Below are 27,465 nucleotides of genomic sequence, written 5' to 3' on the forward strand. Positions count from 1 at the left end.
CCCCTGCCTCCACTGAGCTATGGCGGGAACGGTGCTGCTGACCCAGGAGCCGCCACCCAGACACCCACGTTGGGGCAGGACTTGCCACAGAGGCTCCTAGTGTTGGCTCCCATCCCTGAGCCAGCTCCCTCCCCAGCTGCCTCTGCTGGCCAGACCACACAGAGGACACCGAGCCCAGGTCAAGGGAATTAAATAATGAGTGATTTTATTTCATTAGAGATCAAACCAGCAGCATCACAGCCTGAGCCCTCACCCCCCCATCTCCCTGCCCCCCACACTTCAGCCTAATGTCGATAATGGGGACTTCGAGATCGGGACCTTGAGCGCCTGGAGAGAGAAAGAGGGGTGCCATGAGGGCTGGGAGGAAGCAGCCACATGGTATGCACACACACTCACAAACTTGTGACCCCTGGAACGGTGGCGATGGGGGAGTGTGTTGCAGAGGGAGGAACATTAACAAGGGTTGAGGCCACAGAAGGGCTGCCAGGTGGAGATGGAAGAATCAGGGCAGGGACAAGGTCATCTTCCAGGGAGCTGGTAGGCTGGCTTACCTTCGGGAAGAGCTGTATTCTCGACCTGGAAAATTAAGAGAACAAAGCCGATGCTCAGGGACCAGGCTCCCGGGCTGCAGCCAGTCCCCTCCCCTCAGCACCCAGGACCCCGCAAGGAGCACTGCTTCTAAAGCCTGCCGTTCCCTGTGTCTAAGCTATCACATTGATGCGCGTGTCTTAAGAATACTAACCCACGGAAAACCACGGCGGAAAATGTACCAGGTTTCCTGCAGCCCAATTTCGGAGTCTAGCGCTCCCGGCCAAGTGGCTGTAGAGATACTCACTGTAACGGGGGGAGGGTGAGCGGCTCTGTCGGCTGTACTGGCGTTCCCATTCTTCTCGCTCCTTCTCTCTACGTTCCCGCTCCCTGCAGAGGGAAAGAGAGGCAGGAGCACGCATGAGCATGTGATGAGAACACTGAACTGAAGGGCGAGGCTGGTTGTCTGGCCAGAGCAGGTGCTTCCAACATCCCGGCCCAAGTAGCAGAGTCAAGATGCAGGCAGTGCTGCTGTCCTTGTTCGGACACGAGAGCACTGGGCTCAGAGGAATACCGGCTGGGGAGAATGGGACTGAGCTCTCAGCCAGCTTTGCTTTGAAAGGCGTGCTGAACAGACGCGGGATTGAGCTGGAAAGTTCAACCTTCTCCCGTCACACTCAGGTAGTCTCAAACACAGGGACCCACGCACTAAGTGCTTCATTGGCCTTTGTCAGGATGCCCGGGACTTGTGACCCCAAGGGCTATATTTACTGGGCCCCTTGTGCTTGCCTGACCTGGATCCGTCTGAATCTGCCCAACAGCCTGTGAGCGGGGACAACTATTCCATCCCCATTTAGCAGATGAGCAAACGGAGGCGCAGACACGAAAGCTTGTGGTGAGCGGAGGCAGGCTCAGAATCCAGCTCCGACTGACCACAGTGCCGAGTCCCCGGGTGCCCGCTTTCCCAGCTGATGGAGGCAGGCCGCACCCTGAGGCCCAGCACATGATGCGTGTGCACCGAGCACAGTGATGAGACAAGCAACAGCCTGCCAACATGTGGGGCCCCACGCAGGAAGCCAGGCAGCAGGGACCCCAGGAGAGGAAGAGGAAGGAGCCTCGGCTCAGAGAAACGAGGCTGCTCGTGAGCTCATGAGGACCGACAAGCAGCTGGAGACACGGCCCTGCTGCTGACGGACAGGCCCTCCTCGCAGCACTGAGCACTCAGGTCTCCATTTCTGCCCACCGCCCGAGTAGGCCTGCGCTCTCAGAGCAGGTCACGCCCCAGCTACCCTGCTAGGTCGTCATCAAGGTCTATCCCGGCTGCAAAGGATGAAGTGAGGCCTGAGAGGGCCAGCGCCCACCCTGGGGGCCCAAGGTCACAGACAGGCAGAGCCAGGACCGGACGCCACGGCTGCCTGGTCTAGGATGCGAGCCCGGCCCCTTTGTAGTTAAGAGCCGAGAAACAGAAGGGGAGCAGGTAGAAGCTGTCACGGAACCAGCCTGCTGAACACCACCTCTGATCTGGGGGCTGGGCGCATGGCAAGAACCTCGCAGTCAGACCTGCCCACTCGTCCATCTCAAGTGACATCACCCACAAGCAAGGAAACAAAGCAGGGCATGCCAGATGGAGGTCAGCGCTCTGAAAAAACACGGCAGACTGGGAGGATGGCGGGGCATGAGGTGCTACTCCAGACAGGATGGTTGGGGAGGGCCCCCCAACGAGGGAAGCCAGAGAGGAGAACGCAAAGGCCCCGTGCATCCTGGCCAGCACAGCTGGGAGGAGCCATGACAGCCAAAGCCAGAGGCCGACAAGGCCAGATCGGCACTCGGACCTTTTCCCACCTGAGGGCTGGAGTAGGCAGCAGGGCTAGGAGTGAGGTGTAGGGAAAAGGAGGGCAGCCCAAAAGTGGGGGGCCACGACCCAGATATGGGAACCATGATCGTCTTACTTCATGCGGATCTTGCGGGCCATGGCTCGAAGCTCGTCCTCCCGTTCCTGTTGGGCGGATGTGGCCATGAGGGCGGGCCGGCTGGCACCCGGCCCCGGGCCCGGCCCTCACCTTACCTGCCGCTCATGCTCCTGCTGGATCATCTTCTCCTGGGCCGCCTTCTTATCCGCCTTGACTGCGGGGAAGGAGAGACGTCATGGTGGTCGAGGGGTACCCCCAAAAGTACCCCCCCTTCAAAGACAGCAAGACTGAAGCCAGAAAGACCAACCAGATGGCCACAGCACTTAGCAGGGGAAGGGCATGCACACTGAATCTCCCCCAGAGTGCCACTGTGCTGACGCTTGCCTGGCCGGGAGCGGGCAAGGCCCCCAGGCTAGGCTGGTGGGCAGAGGCGCGGAGACCAGGGACGGGGTGGGGTGGGGAGACATACACTGCCTGTTCAGTGCTTTCTGCATCCTCAGCTTCAGCTTCTCCTGCGGTGTCAGCTTGGGCTGGGGAAGGGGGAGAAGAGACGGGAGAGGGGGTGGGTGTCCGGAGCTCCTACCACCCACCTCATCCAAGAGCCTGGGATTTGTAGGGACACGTGGGGAGCAAGAATTGGCCGCAGACACCCCCCACAAGCGTCTGAGAGGCCTGGGGATAGCTGGAGCCCCAGTGGACAGTGAGGAGGGGAGGAGGACACAGACCTCACAGGTCAGAGCATTCCCGGCCCGCTTCAACCCCAGGGCTGGATCTCCCGGCACCCCCCCCAGGTCCCCCCCTGCAGGCCCACCGGGCCCAGCTCTCGGGCACTGCTGCTGGCGGGAATTAGACGGGCGAGTTCCAAATTCTTACTGACTTTGGCAGCTCCTGTCTCTTTACCAGCGGCAGGTTCGGTCCTGGGAGGAAGAAAGGGTAGCTGCCACCTCTGACCCCAAACCACTTCACCACCGCCCACAGGGAGGGATCATGTCCCTTTCGGATCCCTCAGGACGGAGCCATGTCCCCTCAGACCCCTCCAGAGGCAGGACCAAGCTCTCTTCCAAGAGCAGAGGACCAAGCTGTCTTCCAAGAGCAGAAGCTCTCTTCCAAGAACCTTCCCCGAGGCTGCCCGCTCTCCTCCTGCAGCCCTGCCCCAGCTCACTTTTTCAGCTTCTCGCCCACAGCGGGGGACGCCGCCGGCCTGGTCAGCTTCTCCCTCGGGGGCGATGGCGAGTGGCTCTGGCTGCGGCTGCGGCTGCGGCTGGGGCTGCGGCTGCGGCTGCGGCTGGGGCTGCGGCTACGGCTCAGGCTGCGGCTGCGGGATGGGCTGAGGGACCAGCTGCTGCGGCTGCGGCTACTGCTGTGGTGCCGGGGACCCCGGCCGCCCCGCCGGTACCGGTCCCCGGAGCGGGAGCGGCTCCTAGGGGCACGGCAGGGCGTGGGGAGCCGTGAGGAGCTGGGAACCCCCTCTACACACCCCCAGCCTGGCTCAGAAACTATGGCCCTCCCCCTGGGCCCTGTGGAAGCTCCAGGTGTAACCACCCTGGCTGCTCCCTGGCCTCGATCTGCATCTACACGGAGCTCACCCTCCAGATACAACCACCCAGAGACAGCTCCTGCTTTTCACTCAGGAGACACACTCCCCTGCTCCCCTGGGATGTGACCCGGCTGACCAGCGCCCCTTTTCTACACATGGTGCCCAGCTCCAGGCTACCAGGGGCTGTGACCTCACCCACACCCCCAGCACACTCCTCACCTTGCTGGGGTCCAGTGGGGACCACCCCCTCGCCCACTCTTTCCACCCACCTACAGCACAGACCCACGAGACCCAGCTGGGGCACATGCAGTCCCATCTTCTCTCTGTTTGGGATGCTGGGCACTTCTTGGCAAGGGCTCACCCCCAGGCTGATGTTCGAGATGGGGCCAGGCCCCCTCCCGTGCCCAGCCTTTCTCCTGTGGTAGCCCTGTGTCAGGCTACAAAGAACAAGCTGGAAGCCAAGTCTAGGCCACACACAGATTCTACCGGGACTAACCAAGTTTTTACAAAACTCAAATTTGTGTGCGATGTTGACAAAATGAACTACCTTTTAAAAGGGGACTCTCAACTTCTCTTGAGAAAACAAGCCAGGACAACACCGGGCCTGCCACTGCACAGCTAGCTGACAACCCGACTAGAGGGGACACATGTGCCCCAGTCCATCCAGGCCCACCTGGTCCCTTTATTTTACCTGCCAGGCCCTGTAGGAACTGACGCTGAGATGCAGGCGACAAGAGACAAGGCTGGTAGCAGTGGCACCTGCCCAACACTAGGCCCTGTACCCAGCACTCACGTGCATCACTTGTCACACCTTCACAACGACTCCACAAAGGGAACACTATCCTTCCTTTACACAGGAAGAACCAGGAAATTTCTGAGCAGGGTCAGGATTTGAAGCCAGGTTCACCCACTGAGCCACACCGACATGAGGCAACCCCGATCCCACCAAGGGAGAGCCCAGGAAGGCCGCTCCATTCCTCAGGGAACTCGTTTCCTACCCTGCCTGCAGCATCTCTCTACCGCAGAGGGAGCAACCCAGCCCTGGAGGCCAGCCAGGTCCCTACTACAAGCCCCAGGACATGCTGGAGTGTCCACATACCTCTCTACACCTCCCCAGGGAACCGCGCAGCCCCCCTCCCAGGGAGGACCAGCTCAGTCCCCTCAGAACGTAGCTGTGCTCCAGCCCTCATCACCACATGGGAGGAGTCGGGGTGAGGCACATCTCCCCTGCAAACCGAGTGCTTCCTCACACACTGGCAGTGGCCCATTCCCCTCCCTCAGAGCCAGGTCTGACTGACCCAGGGCTGTGCCCTCCCCCAGGCCCCCCCATACATCAGCGCCACACACCTGCTTCTGCGCCGGGGCCCATAACCACCACGCCGGGCAGGCGAGCGGGAGTACCGGTATCCATCTCGGGAGCCCCCGCCAGAGTGCCGCCGGCCGCGGCTCCGGGAACGTGAATAGCGCCGGGAACGGGACCGAGAGCGGGACCAGGAACGGGAACGGGAGCGCGCATGGCGGCCTGAGCGGTAGTAGCCCCCGCCTCGGCGGGAGCGGGAGCTGGAACGGGAGCTGGAGCGGGAGCTGGAGGTCCTCGAGGCGGAAGAGGAGGAGGAGGAGGAAGAGGAGGAGCGGCGGCTGCAGGCGGGGCACGGAGGGCCGGTCAGCACGGGCCTGGGCCAGGGCCCCCCACTGCCCCGCGTCCCCTCCCATAGTGGCCGGGGCGTAGGGCGGGCAGCGTGAGTGTTACCGACCGGGCGCTGGCATTACGTCCCGGTGCGGGGCCGCCGGGCTGGGGGGGTGCGGGGGGCTTCCCTGTGGTGGCCCCTGATGCGGCTGCTGCCGCTGCAGCCGCAGCTGCCTCCTCATCGCTGCCCCCAAAACTGGTGATGAACGTGATCTTCTCTTCACGGCCTGGGGTCGGGGAGCGGGAACGGGAGCGGGACTCAGAGCTGGACTCAGAGGGTGACCTATGGAGCAGGGAAGAGAGGACTCAGCTGTCCAGCTCTCTGGGAGTCCACAGGCTGATACGCATGGTGCAGAGCCCCACAAATGAGCACTGTCGGACACCCAGCACCAACACACCTGGCTGAAGGGCAGAAAGGAACCCAGCTATGCAAGGGCTTAACTCAGCCACAGAGCCTCAGCAAAATATGCAAGAAAAGAGAGCGACAACGAGTTGTACTAATTTCGTGTTAACTATTAAAGAATAATGAGCAGGGGTGCCTGGGTGGCTGTACTAATTTTGTGTTAACTATTAAAGAATAATGAGCAGGGGTGCCTGGGTGGCTCGGTGGGTTAAGCCTCTGCCTTCAGCTTAGGTCATGATCTCAGGGTCCTGGGATCAAGCCCCACATCAGGCTCTCTGCAGATTTAACCTGGGAGGATCACTTCAACACAGACATCCATCAAGCAAGTTCTACACTGTTAAGCATGGCACAATTCCATTGTTATAAAAAGAAAGTACCCATGTCCTCAGATTGAGTGTCTACCTACACTGACCTTGTACCCAGAGGTACCCGTCTCGTCTCCTGTCCTCCTAAGAGCCCAGAGTGGCAGGTTCCTCCCACCGCATTCTGAAGAGGGTACCAGGTTTAGGCTGACGTCTGTCCCTCTTCAAGGCCCATGCCCCATCGCTCCCACACCCTGGAGACACATGTGTGCGAGGCCAGGCCCTCGTGTGCAGAATCTCTCACTGCTTATTTCTGGGAGTTTAGATCAAAGACATCTCTGATTTCTCTGACAGACTTTTTGCCATGCTTGCTCATTTTTAATATATGACTACATTGTGTTTAATTCAGAAAAAAAAGTTCACATTTAAAGAAAAAAACACCGAGAAAGCAGAATAACATTTTGGAAATCAGAATAACGATCCAGACCCACAAATGACAGCGGGTGCTGAGAACCACTGACCCCCCCACCCCCGGCCCTGCCCCTCCACCAGGTTTGCTGGCTGCCCCTCCTTGGGCCCTGGAACTCACCGTTTATAGGGATCGTAGGTAGGGCTGTCTCGGCGGGCATAGCTATGGAAAGAAAAGCGGAGTAGGACAAATAGGGGCTTGGGATCCGAGTGGGTGAAGAACTGGTTCCACTCACCCAACCAAGGAGCCCAAGGGCAGATACTGGGCACTATGAGTAGGGGGCTGCTAGCCAGGTTTTAGGCCCTACCTTGATCCCTCTGCCTACCCATCTCTGATCTGTGCAAAGCAGGGACGTCGGCCACACCCCGCAAACAATGTCCTGGGCCCCTCCCGACCCTGGGCAACAGACTCCAGGAGCCTGAGTCCTGCTTGGGCTCGGAACCCCAGAGTGCAGCATCCCTCCTGCCATTCCAAGTCCCTGGTCCTGTGACCTGGATCCCAGCTGGTTCATGAGAGCGATGGTAAAACCAGAAGCGCTGCAGTGTCTCAGATGCTCACTGCGTGCCAGGTACTGAGTACCTCACTTCTATGAACACAGACGCCCTTCATGACAACTCTCGGGGGTCATTCACAGCTCAGAGCTCAGGATACCGAGGCCCAGAACAGAGGAATCACTTGCCCAGCGTCACACAGCTCTTAAATCAAAAAGCTGGGCTCCCCAGCCAGGCCCTGTGGCCCCGAGCCTGCACCTTTATGTGCTACACTGACTGCACCCCTATGAGGAGGAGGATGACAGCAACAACCAGTGCAGCTTTCCCGGACCCCACACCAAGCCCTGAGCCCACACCAGGCTGCTTAAGGCCCACAGCTACCCTCAGGGACTCTCCCTGCCCGGAGGCGGGGGAGCAAAGAGGCATGAGTTTGCACTCAGCCTCCAGGGCTGACAGGCAGAGGCAGGCTCGTCTGGAGGCCACTTGACCTGGGCAGACTCTGTGCCACAACAGGCCACCTCCTCCCAACCTGCTCCAGACCTCAAAGTGGACCCTGGTGCGCCCCAATCCTTGGAGATCACAGTACTTTTTCCAAAGGAGGAAACTGAAACTCGAGGGAAGTCATTTGCCCCAAATCTGACAAGGACATGGCCCAGGAGGAGAACCAGGAAGGACTTCAGGGACAGGGCTGTTCCCCTTGACTCTGCCCTCCTCTTCAGCTACCCCACACCACCTCCACATTGGTGCCTGGGACACCTGGCAAGAGTCCAAGTCCAGAAGGGTGAGGGGAGTGGCTGGCAGGGCAGGGTGTCCACGAGGCCATCCCTACCCTAAACCTTCCCCGTTTCCTGCCCTACCAGGAAGACTCTGCTCACAAGTCCAAGCCTGACCCTAAAGAGTCTCCGTGAACCCCAGCCCCTCCCCCAGAGCCCTGAATGAGGCTGGAAGGGCAGGGGCAGAAGGGAGAGCTCACTCTACCTGGGTGGGCTGATCTTCCGGCCCCTCAGTCGCTTCTCCCGAAACTCCCTTCGCTGGCGCCGGGAGCGGCGGCCCTGGAGAAGAGTGGACACCCTGCTGGTGAGGGATGTGCCTCCCTGAGCCATGCTCGTCCCGCCCCCCACGCTGGCCAAGCCCTTACCGAGTACATGGCCTTCTCTTCCTCAAGGGCCTTGGCATGCTTGATAGCCTCTGCCTCCTCCTTGTCTTTCCGGAGCATCCTGTAGAGGAAGGGAGGGGGTCATAACGGAGGGGGGGGCAGGCCACAGGCAGAACTGTCACTGGAAGACCGAGATCCCATGCCACCCTGGGGTCTCTGCTTCGTTCAGCGCTATTACTGAGCAGCTACTGCATGCGGCGCTATTGTGCGGACTGAGGATTCATTACTGAAAACAAAAATCCTGGCCCTCGTGGGTCTAGGTTCTGGAAGAAGATAACGACCCAGGCAACGTGACAAGTAGTAAGTTAAACAGTGAAAACCTGGTCAGGAAGATACATTGCAGATAGGGGAAAAAGGACCGGGGGACGGGCGGAGCTGCTGCAGCTTTCAATAGGAATGTCAGGGGACTGAGGAGAAACCACAGGGAATAAGCAACACAGACGCCAGCAGAGCCAGAGGCAGGTAGCGGTGGGGAAGTCTGACGGCGATACATAAAATCTTTAAAAAAAAAAAAAAAGAAAGAAAGAAAAAAAAGGGGCGCCTGGGTGGCTCAGTGGGTTAAGCCACTGCCTTCAGCTCAGGTCATGATCTCAGGGTCCTGGGATCGAGTCCCACATCAGGCTCTCTGCTCAGCAGGGAGCCTGCTTCCCTCTCGCTCTCGGCCTGCCTCTCCATCTACTTGTAATTTCTCTCTGTCAAATAAATACATAAAATCTTTAAAAAAAAAGAAGTCTGACGGCAGAGAGGAGGCTTGGGAGGGAGGAGGCACGGAGGCTGCGTTGGGGCAGTGTGTGCAGGCTAAGGAGCAGAGGAACAGAAAGATAGGACCTTGTGGCTGAGGTAAGGACTCCGGCTGCCCTAGTGCCAGGGCCCTCATGGAGGGTTCTGGGTTCAGATGGGATCCCCCAGATTCACACTGGATACCCTGTCCACCAGGGCGGCTGTATAGGATCTGCACAGGGTATGGCCCAGGGAAAGGGCCAGTCAATGGAGCCTCCTCTCCACCAGGGGGTGCTGTCTACCAGGCCCAGGAGCTCCGGGAGCTCTTAGGGATCAGAGGGCCACAGGACAGACACATGGCGCTGTGCTCTCAGCCTGTTTGTGCAGCGGCAAAGCCTGGTGCTCAGCACCTATCCCAGGAGCTCAGGAGCCTGTGTGTGTGAAGCACTAGTGCTGAGGAGGGAGGCGGCCATCCACAGCAGGGTTAACGACGGACGCCAGGCCTCGAGCATGGAGGAACACCAGCCTGCAGGCCTCACCTGACGAAGTCGCCGTCGGCCATGCCATAGGTCGTGGCCTGCTTGTTGAGATCTGCCACCTGCTCCTGGTTCAGTTCGTCCACATCCACCTCCACGTCTGCACCAAGAGAAACGCTGTCAGAGGCCAAAGCCGAGCGAGAGGACTGGGGAGAAGGGGCAGCGCCCCAGGAGATAGGGGCACAGGGGAGATGCCCACCAGACTGGAGGTCTCTGCAGGCAGGGAACAAGTCAGCTCATCTTGGCATCCCCAGGCTGGCATAGGGCTTGGCCGGAGGGGAGCACGACCAACGGCAGGGGCGGTGGGGGGTTGGGGGAGAGAAGATGTGACGAATGAGGGCCCAAGTGAGCATCAGGATGGATAGGCGAGACCAGTGGACAGAGCGATGTACGATGTGCAGATGGGGACGGACTGGGAGGCAGGTGTGGGTGGGTAGGAGATGGGGGCGGTGGTCACAGGTGTTCAGGACCTAAATGTACTATGAGTAAGTGGAAGGCGGAATGGACACGTTCCGGATGTGTGATAAGCAGCAGTGGGCTGACAGGAGGCGGGGAAGACAGGTGGATGGCTGGAGCCATGGGTATTTGGGTAGGGGGAGAACGGCAGTGGGTGGGGAGGGGATGATTCTGCAACTGAATGAACACTTGCTCTCCAGAGGAGACAGAAAAAGAGGAAGACAGAAAGGCTGACCCAAGCAGAAGAGAACGGAGACAGAACCCAGGTGGGGACAATATCATAAAAGCAGTGGCCTAGAAATGAGAGAGGAGAGAGACAGAGAGGGAGGCCGGCACAGAGGAGCACACGAGTGAGGACTGGGAGGACAGCCGAGGCTGGAGTGCCCCAGAGCAGGGACGGGAGAGACGGGGCTCGTCAGTGCGGGGCGCCCCACAGAGGGTGAGGAACGAGACACAAAAACGATGCCCAGGGACTGCGGGGTTGGGGAGGGCAGAGAGGGGACCCCACCGATGTCGGGGATGACCTCATCTTCGTCCGAGTTGCTCTCCTCCTCGGCTGGTGACTCCTCCTCCTCTGGCTTCTCCGCCGCCTTCTCTACCTCGGCCACGGTGCTGTCTTCATAAGTGTAGCCAATGGAGGCCTTCTTTTCCGCCAGCCTGGGGCGGGGGAGCCCATGAGCCAGGAGGGCCCCAGGCAGGACGCAGCCCAGAACCAAGACTTGAGAGCATATGGACTTCCCAAGCTCCAGCCTCTTGAGGGCGCCCTTGCCTCTGGCCCCTCACACATGCTCTCCCTCAGCCTAGAACCTTCTGCACCTGCCTCGCACTGGCCCCTCCATCTTCCTCCAAGCTCCAGCTCCAGGGTCTCCAGGAAGCTGTCCCCCCAGGCAGGGTCAAGCACCATCCTGAGCTCCTCAGCCGTACCCACATGGAGTCATGACTGTACGGGAACAGATCTCTCCCCCTGGCAGACTGAGCTCAAGAGGGCAAGACCCAGAATTATCCTGGGTAACAGTATGGCCCAGCTTTACCCAGAACAGATGAGCGGCCTCAAGCACGCATGTTGCTAAATTAATTTAGTCAACGTTCCCAGATGTCCCTCAAGTGTCAGCCTCATCATGAAAGTGGGCTCATGGGTAGGCATCAGTCATCGAGAAGCTTCCACAGCATCCGTGCAAATCCCAGATGAAGGAGGGCAACAAGAGCTCATGCTCAAAGGGGAAGGCTGGGCAGCAGGAGGGAAGCAGTCGTGCTCCAGCACTGCTATGGACAGGAGGGCTGAGCACTGCCCCACAGGAGGACAGGGCCACCCCGGCAGAAGGAACAAAGAGAGAAGGGAGACTGCCCGCCAGGGACCTCCCTGAGCCAGAGGCGGCTCCACCTACAGGCCTGTCACCCCCCACACACTGCTGTTCCTCCAGGGACACAGCCCGGAGACACCCCCTCTCCAGAGTGACGCCACCTGCAGACGAGCCCACACAGGGCAGGCATAGGACAAACAACCCACAAGCTCCATCCACTGCGGGAATGGGGGTTGCGAGCTAGCCACACTGCAGCTCAGCAACGGGGTCCTCATAGGCAGGATGCAAACCCGGGCCTGGATCACCCCAGGGCCAGCTCGACCAACTTCACCTCCTACCGTACCCCAAGCTACAAAAGCAATGCAGAGGCTTCTCAGGAAATCCGATCCCTCGGGCACCACTTCCTCCTCTAAGTGTTTATTAAGTGAGCACTTATTATGGACCACACGCTGGCCCAGACTATGGGAACGCCGAGGTGGATAAGCTGGAGCAGGTGGTGCCCTAGTTGGGCTCACTGTCCCCCTGCCTCCCCCTATGCCTTCATGCCCCCAGACGTCAACTCACTTCTTCTTCTCATCCTCACTGGGTCTCTGGAGGCCTCCGTACAGCTCGTCAATGTAGATCTGGTACAGACACTGCTCCTCCGAGACTGCAGCAAGGGGAGAGGCAGGGGGTCAGAGTGAGGGCAGAGGCAGTGACACAAGAAGGCAGAGAGGGGTAGGAGGGCAGGTACAACCCCAGTTCAGCCAGGCGCAGAGTCACTGGCGGGCACAGCACTACAGATGGCGTGCGGAGGACACAGAGACCATAGGAGGACCCACCACGTGGCCGTGGTGACTGGTGGCGGGGGGGGCAGTTAAGTTCTCTCTGGCTTGTTTCCTTTCTGTAAACGGGGAGCCCTGGAAGAGCGAGCTCTTGGCACAGGGGCAACGCAACGATTAACCCTGTAAGGGAGGCCTCTGGTCAGATACTTCAGACCTGCAAACTTCTGAGCGCCAGATGTCACCGGGACTGCAGGGGCCCTTCCACCACAGGCCTCTCTGCGACTCAGCTTCAACTACACGTTGTTTGAAGCCATCTAGGCTCTCGTTTACCCACAACACCTAACATGGGGAGCTCGACGCTGTATCCGAGCCTTCCCTAGTCTTCCCTGCAATGAAACGCATGGGCCTGACTGGCTGCGGGGCCTCAGGCAAGTCCCCTTCCCTCTGCGGGTCTTTTCCATGTGTGAAGTCAGGCTAGGGGGCTGGACGGGGAGCACCGTCCCTTGCTCCCGCAGCACTCCCTACCCCCGTCCAGCTCCTGCTGGGGCATACAAAACCCGGGAGAGGGCCCAGCTGGCCTGTCTCACACCAGATGCCTCTTTCTCCCTGCTCCAGCCCCACAGGCTGCCTATGCCCATCCTCCCACCTGCCTCTTCTGCGGCCCCCATCTCCTCACTAGAGCGCCTCCCCACTCTTCCCCGCCCCCCACCTCTGTCAAGCACCTCCGAAAAGAGCCCACCATCCGTGAGAACGCCTCCTCAGCCTGCAATCACCAGCCACACTGGTGACTGTGTGGCAGCTGCCCTCTCCCCAGTGAGCCCGCCAACCCCGGGAAGGGGGGGCCCGTCACACCACAGGTGCTCAGGAGCGGCGGCAAGGAATGAACGCAAAGTCAGACGGAACTAAGGAAACCCCTGGCTCTGTGGCCAAGTACCCCTGTAGGCCTGGGTGAAGGCAAGAATAGCACCAATAGCGAAGACGATAAACTTCCCTGATTCTAACGCCTGGCTGGTTGCTAGGATTTTGGCAAGCTTTGGTATCGGAGACACCAAGACAGTCATCTTCAAAACAGAAAGACGCGGGAACTGCAAACACACAGCAGGGGCTGACAGCACCAGGCTCAGGGCCGGAGATTCATGCACCCCTCACCAGAAACTTACAACCAACCCGGGGGACAGAAACCATCATGACCACCCTTCTCTGGGAGGAGAGCAAGACCCGCCAGGCTAAGGGCCTTGTGTGGCCCATCTTCTCTTTAACTCAACAAGGAAACCCTGGGAAGGGAAGTCTCAGTCCTCAGGACTAAGCTAAAGCTTGGAGCTATCCATCAGGAGGCAGCAGTGGTTAAGGGTGGGGCGAGAATCCCAGATCCTCGGACACGATGTTCCCACCAATTCCTGAGCCTCAATGCCCCCATCCATAAAATGGGTGTGACTGCTAGGGGCTGTGCAGATGTGACGAGATACTTAACACTGACTAAAAGGTCCAGGTCTGTCAGGTTCTGAAATTCCCTGGGCAAGCCCAGAGTGAGGAAAACTGTGAGCCTCCATTTTCTCATTTGTGAAGCAACACGGTGATGGCTCAGAGAACGACACCCACCCATACAATCGTTTGGCAGACTGCCAAACTCTAAATATTCCTGAACAATTGCTAAAAGAAATTTCCTCTTCAGAAATGACATTCTGACCCAAACAGGCTGGGGGAAACACGCAGAGTGAAATAGTGTGCTCCTGCTATCTTCCCTAACTTTTTAGGACAAAAGGCCAGAGAGGCAGAAGGTGTGGGATACGGAAGTGACCTCCGCAGGACCATCTCACTCAGGAGACACACCTATACTGGTCCAGAGATGGAGGCCTGAGAGAAAAAGAGCGGGGAGCAAACCCCCAGGTCCCGTAGGAGAAAGCACTGGAGTAAAAGTGGTCTCCCCACATCCACGGACGCCCAACCCGCTCGCCATGCCCCAGCTCACTCACTGCCAGCGAAGTCGTTCTGCACCAGGCCTCGGTAGCGCTCGTAGTTACATTTCCGCTCATCTGACTCCTGTTCTGGGGAGCTTGTGGGGATGTCAAGGTCTTGAGATCAGAGGAAAAGGGAAAGCCCCACCCCAAGCCAGCAGGAGTAGGGGAGGAGGAGCCTGGCTCAGGCTGGGAGGCTCCCCGCTGACATACCTCCTTTCCAGGAAGGGGACAGACAAGCAAAGGCTTGGGAAAAGGTGGGGAAGCAGGCAGCTCAGGCTGCCTGGCAAGGCCTGGGGGGGCTCTTACATGGTGGTAAGCAGCGGGGGCGTGTAGTCGGGGATGTGATCAAGGTGGGCACGGACATCAAAGCGGTCAATCATGTTGTTGGTGTCCCCCTGCCAGGGCATCCTGAAATGGGGAGCAAGGAGTTGAAGTTCCCCAGTGCCCACACCTGTTCCCTGTCACCCCAAGCTTGGGAGCCTAGCCCTCAGTTCCCTGTGATTTTCCAGGCCATGGGTCCCAACCTCACCCTCGACTTCTCAGTTTCTTATGTCACTAATACACCTGAATCCACATTTCAGGCTCCTGGCCTGAATAGGAAACTTGGGGCCCTATTTCTCAGAACCAAGCAGAAGTGGGAAACTCAGACCAGATCCCAGGGCCACTTGTTAAGCCCTGGTCACCCTGAAACATCCCCTCTGCCAACACACTTGCCACTTCATCTGGGCCTGTGGCCCCAGCCCCACCCGTTCCCATCTAAGTCCCCTGAGCTCCCCTGCATACTGCATCCCAACCCCTGCCCGCTCTCCCTGGGCCACTGTCAGCTCCTCATGCAGGTCAAGCCTTCCTTGCCCGATTCCCCACATGTCTCTCCACACCCCAGTCCCTCCTGGCCTCCAACCCTGAGACACAGACACCACCCCGGCCTTCTTCTTGGCCTCACATGTTGACGGGGCTCTCGGCGGCCAGGGCGACTGCGGAGTCCAGGTGCACCTTGCATGCTCGGCCATGCACCTGCAGGAACTGCGCTGGGTCCTTCTTCTGCGGGAAGAGACAAGGCAGACGTCACCACCGTGCTGAGCTCCAGCCCTGCAAAACCCAGCTAAGCAGCGAGCTCACCACTGACCGTCAAGTGGGCTGGGCCTCAGAGGTAAACTAACCTGCAGGGGGGTGGCCACACTCACGGGGGCCACCTCAGCTCTAGGAACGGGGGACCGTGAGATGGTGAAGAAAGGCTCTGAGCTCTGGCCCAACCTTCTGTACAGCCCATACCAAGATCTTCTGCCCCAAAAATATGATCCCCCAAATCTTCACCTCCCCACCCCCACCCCAGGTCACTCATTCAGAGCCAGGCGTGAGCCCTCTGGCTTAGCCTGGCCTCTAAGACACCGGGCCCACATGAGCACAGGCAAAGATGATCAGGATCATTAACGATCAGAGAAATGCCAACGGGAACCACAAGACACCACTTCACACTCATGAGGACAGCAAAAACTGAAAAGGACAGACGTTAACAGAGTTGACAGGAACATGCAGAAACTGAGCTCTTCAATGGTTAAACAAAGAACTTCCATAAGACCCAGCAATTCCACTCCCAGGGATACACCCGCCGGAACCGAAAACAGATATTCAAATACTTGTACTCGGATACTCAAGCAGCACGACTCACCATGGCTGAAAGATGGAAACAATCACGTGGCCATCAATGGATGGCCGATAACCCAAACGAGCCAGATTTAGACCCCAAAACCTTGTCAATAACGAGGAGTGAGGAACTGACACGTGCTACAACAGGGACGGACCATGAAAACGGTGCTCAGTGAAAGCGGTCAGTCACAGAAGGCCCCGTGCTGTATGACTCCATTTCTGGGAAACATCCAGAACAGGCAAATCCAGAGAGACAGAAAGTAGAGGGATGAGTGCCTGGCCAGGGCAGGAAAGTTGGGGGGGACTGACTGCTAATGGGAATGGAGTTCTTTCGGGGATTATGGAAATTTTCTAAAATTACGCTGTGGTGACGGATGCACCATGCTGTGAATATTCTGAAAACCCCTGAATCATACACTAGGTGAACTATATCTCAATAAAGCTGTTAAGAGGGGCGCCTGCGCGGCTAGTGGCTGAGCCTCTGCCTTAGGCTCAGATCATGATCTCAGGGTCCTGGGATCAAGCCTGCTCAGCAGGGAGTCCCTCTACCTGCCTCTCTGCCTACTTGTGATTTCTCTGTCAAAAAAATAAAATCTTTTTTTTAAAAGATTTTATTTGGGGCAACTGGGTATCTCAGTGGGTTAAAGCCTCTGCCTTCAGCTCAGGTCATGATCCCAGAGTTCTGGGATCAAGCCCCACATCAGGCTCTTTGCTCGGCAGGGAGCCTGCTTCCCTCTCTATCTCTGCCTGTCTCTCTGCCTACTTGTGATCTCTGTCTATCAAATAAATAAATAAAATCTTAAAAAAAAAAAAAGATTTTATTTATTTATTTGGCAGAAAGATAGAGAGCACAAGTAAGTAGAGAGGCAGGGAGAGGGAGAACCAAGATCTCTGCTGAGCAGAGAGCCCCATGCGGGACTTGATCCCAGGACCCTGGAATCATGACAAGAGCCAAAGGCAGCTACCAACTGAGCCACCCAGGTGCCCCAAGAAATAAAATCTTTAAAAAAAAACAAAGCTGTTAAGAAAGCCCCAACATAGAGGACAATGTCCCCTGAGTCTATGCTCCTCCAGCCCAAGCCCTTGTATGGAGCTCACAATTTCAGGCGTGTCAGAAATGGATGAAATCTACCACCAGTGCTCCCACGGCTGAGCCTTCTGAGTCCCGGACCCTGGCTGGGCTCCTGCTGCGGGCCACATCAGAGAAACCCACAAAAGCCACAAGAAGGACTGCTGCCACCCACTGAAAGCTGGCCAAGCTGCAGGCAAGGCCTCCCCAGGGTCCAAGGCCTCCTCCCCACGCCCTAGTCCGGCCAGCCTGTCCTCTCGTCCAGGCCATTTGGCAGCCTCCTCCAGGGCTCCCCGCTGCCAGCCCGCCCTCCACAGTTCATCTCCCACACAGGGCCTGGGCAGGGGGGTTTCTGCTAAAACCTGTCAGGCCACACCACTCTCTAACTCCTCTCTCCCAGCTCTGCCCCAGGCGCACCAGCCTCCACGCCACTCCAGGGCCACTGCACCCATGCTCCACTCGGAACCTCTGTGCTCACTCTTCCCCTGGCCTGCAAAGCTCAGGCAGGTGGCTGCCCTCTGGCTTACTTCAGATCTCTTTCTAGAAGCCTTCCTCATCAACTCTAAGTAGCTTCCTGCACAAGCCCATACTTACTCGCAATCTCTCCTTAACCCCACCTGCTCTCTTCACAACACCAGCCACCACCCCATTTCCCATCTCCCATTCATTTACCAGTCATCCCTCACCCCAGAACGTAACTTCCACAGACAGGGATCGCCGCTCTCTGCTCACCACTGTACTCCCTGTGCCCAGAGCAGACCTGCTGTGCTGTGCCCAGAGCAGACCCGCCCCACAGCAGGCGCTCAGGAACACGGGCTGAAGGGAAGAGAGAATGAACCCTGACAGATGAGGAGCCTGAGCCCCACCCCAAACCCACCAGCATCAAGTTCCCAAAACCCCGCACGTCCTCAATGCCTCCCCCGCCCACCAGCAAAGAGCAGAGGACAGGCACAGAGGACCACGGCTAATGCCGTGTCCCTCCTGCACTCGCCAGGCACCAGGCTGTTCCCACTCAGCTGAGGGGGATCCGCCCAAGGCCACAGGGTCCAGCAGGGGTGGTGCTGTGGGAATCCAACTGCTTGTCCCAAACCTCACTTCCCTCCCTCAGCCCCGTGACAGCCCCTGGCCAAGACTCCCTCAGGCCCCTGGGGCTGCTGCGGCCCAGGGCCCAGGTCCCACAGCTATCGGGGGACACTTCTTGCAATACGGACACTGCCTGGTACAGGGAAGCCACTGGCCGTGCCAGCAACCGCAGGAAGGAAAACACATCAGGCTAGGAGTAAAAATCCACATCCAGGGCCTGGCTCTGCTGGAAGATTCTGGAAAAGCCAATGAACTGTCCTAAAAGCCAGGCCCTGACCTGTTGTTTTGTAAATTTTCTCAAACTTCTCAAGCACAGGACAAAGGTGATCAGTGTTCCTGAAGAGGAAACTGAGCAGTGTGGCCGACTTGCTTGAAATCATGCCAGTGACACACACCATTAGGATTTGAACCCAAATGGGCCTGACCCATAGGAATCCACTGTTTGTTTGTTTTCAGTAATTTTTTTTTTAACTTTGGTGAAAGGTATATGATAGAAAATCTACCATGTTAACTACTTTTTTAAAAAAAAGATCTTATTTAAGGGCGCCTGTGTAGCTCAGCTGTTAAAGGTCTGCCTTCAGCTCAGGTTATGATCCCAGGGTCCTGCAATCGAGCCCCTTGCATCAGGCTCCCTGCTCAGCTGGAAGCCTGCTTCTCTCTCTCCCACTTCCCCTGCTTGTGTTCCCTCTCACAGTCTCTCTCTCTCTCTCTGTCAAATAAATAAAGAAGTAAATAGATTTTATTTGATTATCTGATAGAGCACGGGCAGAGGCAGGAGCAGATTCCCTGCTAAGCAGGGAGCCCCACGTAGGGTTCGAACCCAGGACCCCGGGACCAGGACCTGAGCTGAAGGCAAATGTTCAACGGACCACCTAAGCCCCCCAGGCACCCCATATGTTCGCCACTGCTAAGGGTACCATAGGGTCGCATCAAGGTACATGCACCCTGCAGGGCGGCTTATCTCTAGAACTTCTCCATCTTGCAAAAATGAAACTCCACAGCCAGTGAAGGACTACCCTCTTCTCCTCCCCCACCCCAGCAGCCCCCCTTCTATTTCCTGTTACTAAGGGCACGACTACTTCAGAAACCTCCTATAGGTGGTATCTTGCATCTTCTTTTTTTTTTTTGGTGCCTGGTTGATTTCACTGGGCATGATGTCTCCACTGCTCCTCCACGTGGCAGCATGTGACAGGATACCTTTTTCCGAGGCTGAACAATATCCCACCGTACAGACAAACCACCTCGTCCACCACTTCTTCAGTCGATGAGCAGTTAGGTTGTTTCCCCATCTTGGCTAGTTTGAGTAACAGGGCAGGGAACATGGGGTGTACAAATACCTCTGCAACACCCGAAGTCCGTTCTTAACCACTGGCCTATCCTGCCTCCAGGATCAGACAGCGTCAGAAGAGTTCTCAGACTCTTTCATTCATTCATTTGATAAACAGGCACCCACCACGGGCTAGGCCCCATGCTAGGGCCACGGCAGTGACAGACACAGCCCCAGCCCTACTCTCACCGCTCATAGTCCAGGGCTGGGGACAGACTGCCCCCACCCCGGATAGTGATGACCCAGAGTGGACAGTGCTACGATGGGAGAGCCCAGGGGAATGTCTGACTCAGGCTGGGCAGTGGTGGGGGTAGAGGGGGGTGGGTCAGCCTGGGGTTTTCTCGAGGACAGGCTTGAACTGAGAACTATTTATTGCCCATTTTCTTATCAACAGGGAATTCTTTATCCAAACCATTGATTAAAGAAGAAAGGTGACAAGGACAAGGGGAACAACAGAACCAGGCTTAGCCAGGGGAGAGAGCTGGCACCAAGGACAAATCAGGAGGCGGGAAGCCAGCCTTGTGCGGACCACCCACTCAGCCTGCCCTGAACTACCTCGGCTTCCCCAATGCTCGCCCCACAGCCTCCTCTCCCGTCAAGACGACGAGGCCCATGTGAGCCGCCCCATCCCTTCCTCAAAGCAGCCTTCAACCACTGCCAGCAACAGGACAGCTCCGCTCTGCAAGCTGCTCACGCGCCCGCATGGGGACAGCGGCGGCTTGTACGGGCCCACACCACACAGCGCCCCACAGACACCGCTCTTGTTCTTGCCAGTCCTCCCTGTCACCCAGGGAGAAGGGCTGATGATCACCACTGTCCCGAGGGGGAAAATAAAGCTCAGGAGGCTCCCAGCTACCAAGAACAAGAGCCAGAGTGCCCCCGCTCCAGCCTTCTTTCCTCCACACCGTACAGATTCCCGCTTTATCAGGTAGGAAGAACTTCAGTGGCAACCAGAGCCAGCATTTACCGAGCAAGTCACCCCAGGCAGGCCTACGCTGAGGTTGGATGTGCCCCATCTCATCGAGCCACCCTGCGAGGGAGGCGCACGGCCCCCACCATCTGAGGCAGACCAGTAGCTGGCAACCAACCTCTGTTTCCCCTCCCTCAGCAGTAACACACTCCTGATATGTGTGGCGCAAGGCCACCCAAGATAGAGCCTATGCCTCTCAGGCGCCTTTGTACCCATACGTGAGCCTGGGACCACTTTCCGGCCAGTGGGATGAGTGGAAGTGTTAGATGCAAACATCTAGAAACTTTCTTAAAACTGGCATGAGGAGAAGGGGGTGGGATTATGGACATTGGGGAGGGTATGTGATTTGGTGAGTGCTGTGAAGTGTGTAAACCTGGTGATTCACAGACCTGGGGATAAAAATATATGTATATAAAAAATAAAATAAAATAAAATAAAATAAAATAAAATAAAAAAAAACTGGCATGAGGGGCGCCTGGGTGGTTCAGTTGTCAAGTGTCTGCCTTTGGCTCAGGACATGATCCCATAGTCCTGCAATTGAGCCCCGCATTGAGCTTCCTACTCAGCGGGAAGCCTGTTTCCCCCTTCTTACTCCCTCTACTCATGTTCCCTCTCTCCCTGTCTCTCTGTCAAATAAATCAATAAAATCTTAAAATAACAAAAAACTGGCATGAGCACTTGGATGGAATGTAGAGACAATGGCTGGAGTCTGAGCAGCCCTCTTAGCCCTCCAACGACAGTAAGGGAGTCCACATTCAGCTGAACAACAAAATAGTCCTTGAGCAGAGCCAGCTATTTCAGGGCCTTCGGGGGAAAAGAAAGAAACTTTTATCTTCTCAGCCAAACCTGACTCTTCGGGATACATCATTTCACATGCAAAAAAGGAAACAGGCTCCAGCAGACAGTCACTCCCCCAAGGTCACACTGTACGAAAGCAGAAGAGCTGGAATTTGAACAAAGAGCCCTAGGACTCAAACTCTGCAGACTGAAGCATTTTACTATTTTGCCTCCAGCCTGTGTCACTTTGGACAAGTCACTGCACCTTTCAGAACTTCTATTTTTGCAACAGAAAGCCCAGGTGAAGTGCCAGAAGAGGTCAGGGTTCAGAGTCTGGGTGAGAATGCCAGCTATGTCCTCTTGCTACATGACTGTAGCCCAGGACTTTCTGAGCCTCAGTTCGCTCATCTGTAAAACGGACGTCAATAAGAACCAAACCTGAGGCTGCCGTGAGGCTCTGATGAAGCGTAAACACCTGTCAAGCACCTGGCACAGAACGGTCAGCACATAAATATGCTCAGTAGCACTGGCCGATTTCATCAGCACCATCGTTAACATGGAGACCGGTCCCAACCTCTCAATGCCGCTCGAAGGCCTTGGAAGTCCCAAAGCTGTGGGCACTGGGTCCAGCTCACCGTGAGCCCTCATTATAGCTCACGGAAGCCCTTTCCTACTAGACACTGTTTTCCTAGCCCATGCCGGGGCCTCAACTAGGACAGGCCCAGACCCGGGCCCTGCCCTCACGGTCATGCTGCAGTTTTCCCAACACCACCAGAGAGGGGTTCGCCTTGAGCCCAGTGGTTCCTTCCTGGGAGACAGAGGGCAAGTGAGATGCTCTCAGAGATTCGTTTCCTACAGTAATAGCAGCCTCTGTTTCACTGGGGACTCTCAGGATTCCAAGAAACCACGCATCTAAAACTCTTCTCACAGAGCCAGGAGCCTGGAAGGAGCAATTAAAACGGTAACTGCTACTCACTATTAGTGAGTTTACTCATTTACTCTTTCAAACTGTATTTGTTGGCCCCAAGCTTAGGACGCAAAGATGACCTGAATACTAGTCCCCAGTCTTAACAGAACTAGATATATACGTATTAAATTCCAAAGGAGAAGAACATGGAGCTGTAATGGCATTTATATGGGACACCTGACTGAGTATGGGGGATGACGGAAGACTTCCTTGAGGACTGAGATCTGAGATGATCAGTAGTAGTTACCCAAGTATGGGAAGAGCGCATGCAAAGGCGCTGTGCCTATGTAATTCTGAGAGCTAAACTGATACTCTTTATCCATCTTTTGCATTAGAGAAAGTCACTCTAGATAACAAGGAGGCTAGATGGCTGGAGTAAAGGAAGGCGACAGAAAGCAGAGTGGCATGAGTCTAAGTTGGCGGTGGCGGGGGATGGGGGGGGGATGTGGGAGGGGGCAGTGTGTGTGTGTGCAGTGCAAAAAGCCAGACCATGTCGAGGCTTGAAGGATGTGTTGAGGAGCCTGGGCTTTTTATTGAGGGCACTAGGGAGCCATGGAGGAGTTCAGAGCAAGGAAAGGACAGGGTCAGCCTTGTGCTTTAGAAAAGACCTCTCGGAGCGCCTGGGTGGCTCAGTGGGTTAAGCCGCTGCCTTCGGCTCAGGTCATGATCTCAGGGTCCTGGGGTCGAGTCCCGCATCGGGCTCTCTGCTCAGCGGGGAGCCTGCTTCCCTCTCTCTCTCTTTCTGCCTGCCTCTCCGACTACTTGTGATTTCTCTCTGTCAAATAAATAAATAAATAAAATCTTTAAAAAAAAAAAAAAAGAAAGAAAAGACCTCTCGTCTACGGCCATACCATCCTGAACGAGCCCGATCTCGTCTGATCTCGGAAGCTAAGCAGGGTCGGGCCTGGTTAGTACTTGGATGGGAGAAAAGACCTCTCTAGCCCTGCTGAAGAGGACGGATTGGAGAGGGGCAGGAATGAAGGCCAGGAGATCAGGTAGGAGGCCAAAACAGAGATACAGCAGTAAATAGGAACACCTATATTAGTATCATCTAGCAAGAAAATTGAACCTGGTACACTAGTGCCATTTCCAGCTGAGGTCTTAAGGGCAAGTAGGAGTTACAGAGGTGAGGGGAGACATGACAGGCACAATGCCCTATGGTGACAGGGGGAAAAAGGGCCAAGGGAGCTACCCAAGGATGACACAGAGAGGCTAGCAGAGGTCAGATCAACAAGGGCCTTTTAGGTCACAGGATGGAGTGTGGTCTTCTCTCTAAAAGCAACTGAAGCGGGGCGCCTGGGTGGCTCAGTGGGTTAAAGCCTTTGCCTTCGGCTCAGGTCATGATCCCAGGGTCCTGGGATCGAGCCCCCGAATCTGGCTCTCTGCTAGGCGGGGAGCCTGCCTCTCTGCCTATTTGTGATCTCTCTCTGTCAAATAAATAAATAAAATCTTTAAAAAAAAAATTAAAAAAAAAAAAAAGCAAACAGAGCATCAAACAGGAAAGTAAAGTGATCACAGTCCCCTTAAATGAATACTGATGGCACTCCCACAGGGTGCCAAGCCAAACCTCAAGAACAACTAAGCTTTTCTGAGCACTGCAAATACAACAGGAAGACAGACAACCTTCAGGAGGTGGTCAGTCTTCTATCTAGACTGCTCTGTTACAAAACTTCCCTCCTTCCTGCTAACACCAGCTCTGTACTCTGAGGCCACACCAAAAAAGACAATAGCCTAGAACCAAGAAAATGCCTCTGGTTTTTACCCACGGGTATGCTCAAGAACCAAATACTGAGGAGATCCCTGAGGAAAGCTGAGCTCTTGTTTGGGCACATTTCCTAGCCCAAACCCCACCAGGATGACCTCCAGGGAAGGTCCCACCCCAGATCAAGGCCAATTACTCACGATCTTTTCTTTTTTTTTTTACTCACGATCTTTTCATAGTACTCCCGCCGCCGCTCTGCCCTCTTCTTATAGTCAACCATCATGCCTCGAAGCTTCCGCTCATGCTTCCGAGCCTCGTGCCACATCGTGGTGAGGCCAAGCTGGGGGCCTCAACCTGGGGGAGGAGAGGGGAGTGTCAGATGGGTTGTAAAAACCGTATAGGCAGAATCAGTCACCTAACTAAGCTGGTGACAGAGCCCATCCCAAACACCAGCTTCAGGGAAGGGAAGTGAGGCTGAAGAACTGTGTGCCAGATGCTGGAGCATATTCCTGACAACTCTGACTCAGTACCTTGGGCTTCTGAAACCCACGCCCACCCAGGATATTCTGGAGTGAGTATCCCTGGGAAAGGAGTGTCCTGGATTCCGGGCACTAGAATCAAGGATGAAAGCTGTTGGAAGGTTAGGAGTGAGTGAGTGAAGTAAAGTCCGGAGGCAGGTAGGGGCTGCCTCCTAAGCAGGTGGGGCTGTAGTTCAAGTCAGGGAGAGGAGCGGAACTGGGGATACCCGTGTGGGTAAGGAATTAATGCAAATGAAGAAAAAAAGACTTTATGGGAACAGAGCAGTGGTATGGGGCGGAGGAGGGGGAATGGGGAGAGGGTGGAGATGGAGGGCAGGTGAAGGGCGTGGACGGAAGATGACAATGCTTGGGGGAGCTGGGGGAACGTGGGGAGGTGCTGTAAATAAAGATCAGATAAATCTGAATGGCGGGGGCGGGGGGGAGATGAGGCGGTGAGAAACCGAGTAGAGAATCAGGGAGGCGGAGCTGGCAGACAGGAGGGGGTGGGCTGTGCTCTGGGGCAAGGCTTGCGGACAGGGGCGGAGCCCAGGGGTTTGGACTGGGATCCCGGGCCTCGAGGTTCGGGCTAAGCGTTCTGACAAGGAGGCGGGGCCTGTGGTAAGCGGCGGGATCCGATGCGGCGAGTTTGGGCCCACCGCGGGGGCAGGGGTGCGGCCTGAGGCGCCGCAGGCCGGAGCGGGTGCGGGGCCAGCGGCCGTCGGGGCTGGGGCTCCGCAGAGGCTCAAAGCAGCTCAGGGAAAGGCCAAGGCTAGGGCGAAGCTATGCCGACGCCCGCCCGAAAGCCAGGAAGGAGGTCTGGGCCTGCTGCTTGCACTCACCGGCTCGTCGCCGCCTCCCACCGCTGCGCTCGCGCGCTGCCCGCACCGGAAGCGGAAGTAGGGGGCCGCACCGAGGGGAGAGGCGGAACGTGGCGGAGCGCGCTTCCGCCGACGCGAAGGGCGGGCCCTGGAGGGGAGGGGCGGGGCCTGGAGGAGGCGGTTGGGAGAGGCGGAGCCGGGGAGGTCACCGAGGTTTCGTGCGTGTGGGCCCTGGAGTTTCCCCAGCGGCGAAGAGACCAGACTCCCAAGGCTCAAAAACTCATCTTTATTGGGAAGACTCAGAACAAACAACCTTTACCCCCCACCTTCAAGCTCGGGGGAGGAAAGCCGAGGATCTGCACCTTTCTCCCATATGTACATTCCAGAATCCGCCTGGAGAAGGTGCCCCCACTCGCGGGGACTGAGGCAGCTTTACAAGCTGGTGCATGGGAGCCAAGCCCCTTTACCTCTCCGGACTCGGTTTTCTCATTTGTAAAATGGGCTCAGGGGAAACCGGTGCTGCGGAGCTTCTCACCAGCGCTGAAGATGTCCCATTCGGAGGAATGAGGAGGTTGGAAGACCGACCAAGGGTGGCCCAAGGGGACGGAGGTGCTGGACATCCTGGCTGGGTTTGCACGACCCCTTCCACCTCCCTCCCTCCCTCCCTCCCTCCCCCTCTCCTCCAGTGCCTAGGGGCTACGTAGCCTCCGGCCCTGGAGACAGAAGGCCTCCCCCAAAGCCCACCTCCCGGTACTGGTTGGGGAACATGTTGCTGCCCACAAGGCTGGCCGTGCCCCCGTCCCCGGGGCCTGGGGCCTGGTATGAGTCCAGCGTCATTGGCTCGGAGCCGGAAGGATCTCCAACCGCGGGCCCTGCAGCCCCATTGCCCGTGACAGCGCTGACGAGTGGCGGCGCAGGGGGCAGCATGTCCAGCATGGTGAAAAGTGTGGGGGCTGTGGCGTCGTCGTAGGCAAAGCCGTCGTCCAGAAGGTCCGACCCACCGGGGGGCTCCAGGCCGGGGAGGGACACGGTGCCAGAGAAGAAGTCTGTGTCCGGCAGCAGAGCTGATGGAGGGAGGAACGGGCCTGCATGAATAGAGAAAAGAAGTAGGATGCTTTAGCGGCAACTCCGGGGGCTAACTCCAACACTCCAGTGCCCTGACAGTACTAAATACATGATCACTGTGGCCTCCTTTAATCCCAAGGAGATCCCCAGGGTAGGAACTATCACCATCCTCCTTTAATGAGCACACTAAGGCAAGATAATTCAGTCACACATAGCTGGCCAGTTGTAGCACCAGGGTTCCAACCATGCTCCAGCAGGGCTGGGAAGTTTTTCCAAAAAATAAAGAAGTTGAAGAGGCTCTAAAGTCCCCCTCCTCCAAATTATAGAGACCACCCCAAAAATGAAATCCCCACACACAGGAGACCCAAATGAGAAGTCCCCAGGCCCCAAACTGGAAGGTAAAATTATGTGGAGGTGTTAAATTATATAGAGGACAGTCTTTCTCTGAGACAAGACAAACCTCACCAGCAAAGGTGTCTTATGCTTATCTCAGAAAGAGACCCAGGGCAGCTGGGTCTCTTCTCCAGGGACTCTATCTCCCAGCCTCCCTTAGAGCTAAATGTGGTCATGTGACTAAGCTCCTCACTGGAACATAGGCATGAAGGCTGGAACTTTGGCAGCCATCTTGGACCAGGAGATGGAAACTGAGTTGAAAATGGCAGAAGCGTGCTTGGGTCTCTGATGATCATAATAGCCTCTAAACCATCTCAGGACTATCTACCTCTGTTTACCTGAGAGGAGAAGTAAAAGTCTAGCCTGTTGAAGCCCCTGTTAATTTGGGGTTTGCAATGAATACAGCTAAACATGACCATAACAAATGCAGGGGGCATTCTTGTCTGTCAAGTTCCTAAGATCTCCTGAGCACTAACTCTGTGCCAGCCACTATGTTAACTAACTGTGTGATACAACCTCACTAAGTTCTAAAAAGGACCCTAAGAGGTAAGGTTTCCATCTGAGAGATGAGATCCCAAAGAGATCCCACAGTGGCTAAATTCAGGCCTCAGAATCCAAACTCAGTCTAATTCCAGAGGCCATGCTCCTAACCATTATGCTATCATGCCAGAGCAGCTTTGTCCCAAGGATTGGGGAGGAGGGCCTTTAGGCACTGGAAAGTTGGGGTGATGGAGGAGGTAGATGAATGGCAGATGGCTAATGGGGAGAGGCTTTGGGAATAGGGGATGGAAGGCTGGCAAAGCGGGCTAGGATTGGTGGTTGCTATGGGTGGGGCTCTGAGCAGTGGTTACCAGGGGCAGTGGGTAGGGGGAACAACAGGTAATCCCTGAAACCTCCAGGGTGGGACTGGC

General features: G+C 56.6%; 2 protein-coding genes across 4 annotated transcripts in view; both read right to left on the minus strand.

Annotated features, from left to right (window-relative positions):
- Positions 1–179: 179 nt before the first annotated feature.
- Positions 180–25,202, minus strand: CLASRP (CLK4 associating serine/arginine rich protein). 2 transcript variants are annotated; one of them, XM_059152195.1, is made up of 21 exons: positions 25,118–25,202; positions 23,987–24,114; positions 15,162–15,259; positions 14,525–14,626; positions 14,234–14,313; positions 12,061–12,145; positions 10,704–10,852; positions 9,743–9,839; positions 8,466–8,544; positions 8,306–8,379; positions 6,957–6,998; positions 5,730–5,945; positions 5,323–5,613; positions 3,601–3,858; positions 3,316–3,355; positions 2,908–2,968; positions 2,594–2,652; positions 2,478–2,524; positions 836–918; positions 552–576; positions 180–327 (listed from the first exon to the last, which is right to left on the minus strand). In XM_059152195.1, the coding sequence occupies exons 2-21, from the start codon at positions 24,083–24,085 to the stop codon at positions 285–287; spliced, it is 2,028 nt and encodes a 675-aa protein (XP_059008178.1). In that variant the 5' UTR covers positions 24,086–24,114; positions 25,118–25,202; the 3' UTR covers positions 180–284. The 2 variants fall into 2 exon arrangements, 1 of the variants encoding a protein (XP_059008178.1); XR_009348700.1 differs by lacking the exons at positions 180–327; positions 552–576 and having other exon boundaries at positions 3,312–3,355.
- Positions 25,203–25,781: 579 nt separating this feature from the next.
- The window catches only part of RELB (RELB proto-oncogene, NF-kB subunit), a 28,773-nt gene continuing 27,089 nt past the window's right edge, over positions 25,782–27,465 (minus strand). For both annotated transcript variants that reach the window (XM_059152204.1, XM_059152203.1), the window contains exon 11: positions 25,782–26,181. In XM_059152204.1, the coding sequence (XP_059008187.1) occupies positions 25,793–26,181 (389 nt within the window). In that variant the 3' untranslated portion in view covers positions 25,782–25,792. The remainder of the gene's footprint in view (positions 26,182–27,465) is intronic.

This window comes from Mustela lutreola, chromosome 16 (assembly GCF_030435805.1).
Source record: "Mustela lutreola isolate mMusLut2 chromosome 16, mMusLut2.pri, whole genome shotgun sequence".
NCBI lineage: Eukaryota > Metazoa > Chordata > Mammalia > Carnivora > Mustelidae > Mustela > Mustela lutreola.